The 1,226-nt window shown below is 34.4% G+C and overlaps 1 protein-coding gene across 1 annotated transcript in view; it reads left to right on the top strand.

Annotated features, from left to right (window-relative positions):
* Window positions 1-281, top strand: part of LOC147819549 (olfactory receptor 2D2-like) — a 980-nt gene extending 699 nt beyond the window's left edge. Inside the window, exon 2 of the mRNA XM_087172280.1 lies at window positions 2-281. Within this exon, the coding sequence (XP_087028406.1) occupies window positions 2-281 (280 nt within the window). The remainder of the gene's footprint in view (window position 1) is intronic.
* The last annotated feature ends 945 nt before the right edge of the window (window positions 282-1,226 follow it).

Raw genomic sequence — 1,226 nt, 5'->3', positions numbered from 1 at the left:
TGTGTCTGAGCAGTAAAAACAAGGTGCTGAACAGCAAAGCTCTGCATACCTGCGCCACACACCTGACTGTGTATGTTATACTCCTGGTGTCGGCCTTCATCATCGTCATCCTGCACCGTTTCCCTCAGCTGTCCGACCACAGGAAGGTGGCGTCAGTCCTGGGACACGTGGCCTTACCTGCTCTGAACGCTGTGATCTACGGGCTGCAGATCAAACAGGTCAGACAGAGGATCACAGCCGTGTTCCACAGAAACAAAGTCGCTCTAAAGGAGGGAAACTGATTCACAGTGACAGCGTGGAAAACACTTTTGCACAAGAAGCTTAAAGAGAGTCATAATAATGTTTAATTCAGTGGAATCAGTCAGTTGGATCATGATGATGCTGTTTCAGGGCAGAGGAATAATCACTGTCACTACATTATGGAGTCTGTTCATTACTTAACTCATTACTTATTGCAAAACTGTCTTTTATTACTGGTCTGTGGTAGTTCACAAGTACGGTGGCCCTGAGGGCTCAACACACTGCAACTTACACCTGCCTTAAAAGTGATGAAACTGCTGGGACTCACTTTTTGTTAATAGTGATAAACTGCTGGGACTCACTTTTTGTTAATAATAATAATAATAATAATAATAATAATAAACTATTACTACTATACTAAATAAAGCAAAGAAATGACCTGAGCTTCACATGAAAAGACATTAAATGAACATAACACATGTTGAAGCATTGATATAAAATGAAAAACATTAATGTAAAATGAGATAAAATGATGAATAAAATAATAATTCATTAAATGAAAAGACATTTAAAAGAAGAGCTGATCATTAATGTGGAGCAAAGCGTAAAATTTCAGAGTGAGTTAAAGGCTAAAGTGAAGAAACAAGTTTTTTATCTTTATCTAATAGTCAGTGAGCTGCTTCTCTGATATCTGTATATATCTATATCTGTATATATCTATATCTGTAGGTATCTATATCTGTATATATCTATATCTGTAGATATCTATATCTGTATATATCTATATCTGTATATATCTATATCTGTATATATCTATATCTGTAGATATCTATATCTGTATATATCTATATTTGTATATATCTATATCTGTAGGTATCTATATCTGTATATATCTATATATCTACATATATCTATATCTGTATATATCTATATATATATATATATATCTATATCTCATATCTGTAGGTAGTGTAGCGCAGATTGTT

Source organism: Seriola lalandi, unplaced genomic scaffold (assembly GCF_002814215.2).
Source record: "Seriola lalandi dorsalis isolate HSWRI2012SDOR001 ecotype SW California unplaced genomic scaffold, Sedor1 jcf7180002052174, whole genome shotgun sequence".
Lineage (NCBI taxonomy): Eukaryota > Metazoa > Chordata > Actinopteri > Carangiformes > Carangidae > Seriola > Seriola lalandi.
This window is presented reverse-complemented; position numbering and strand designations above follow the sequence as displayed.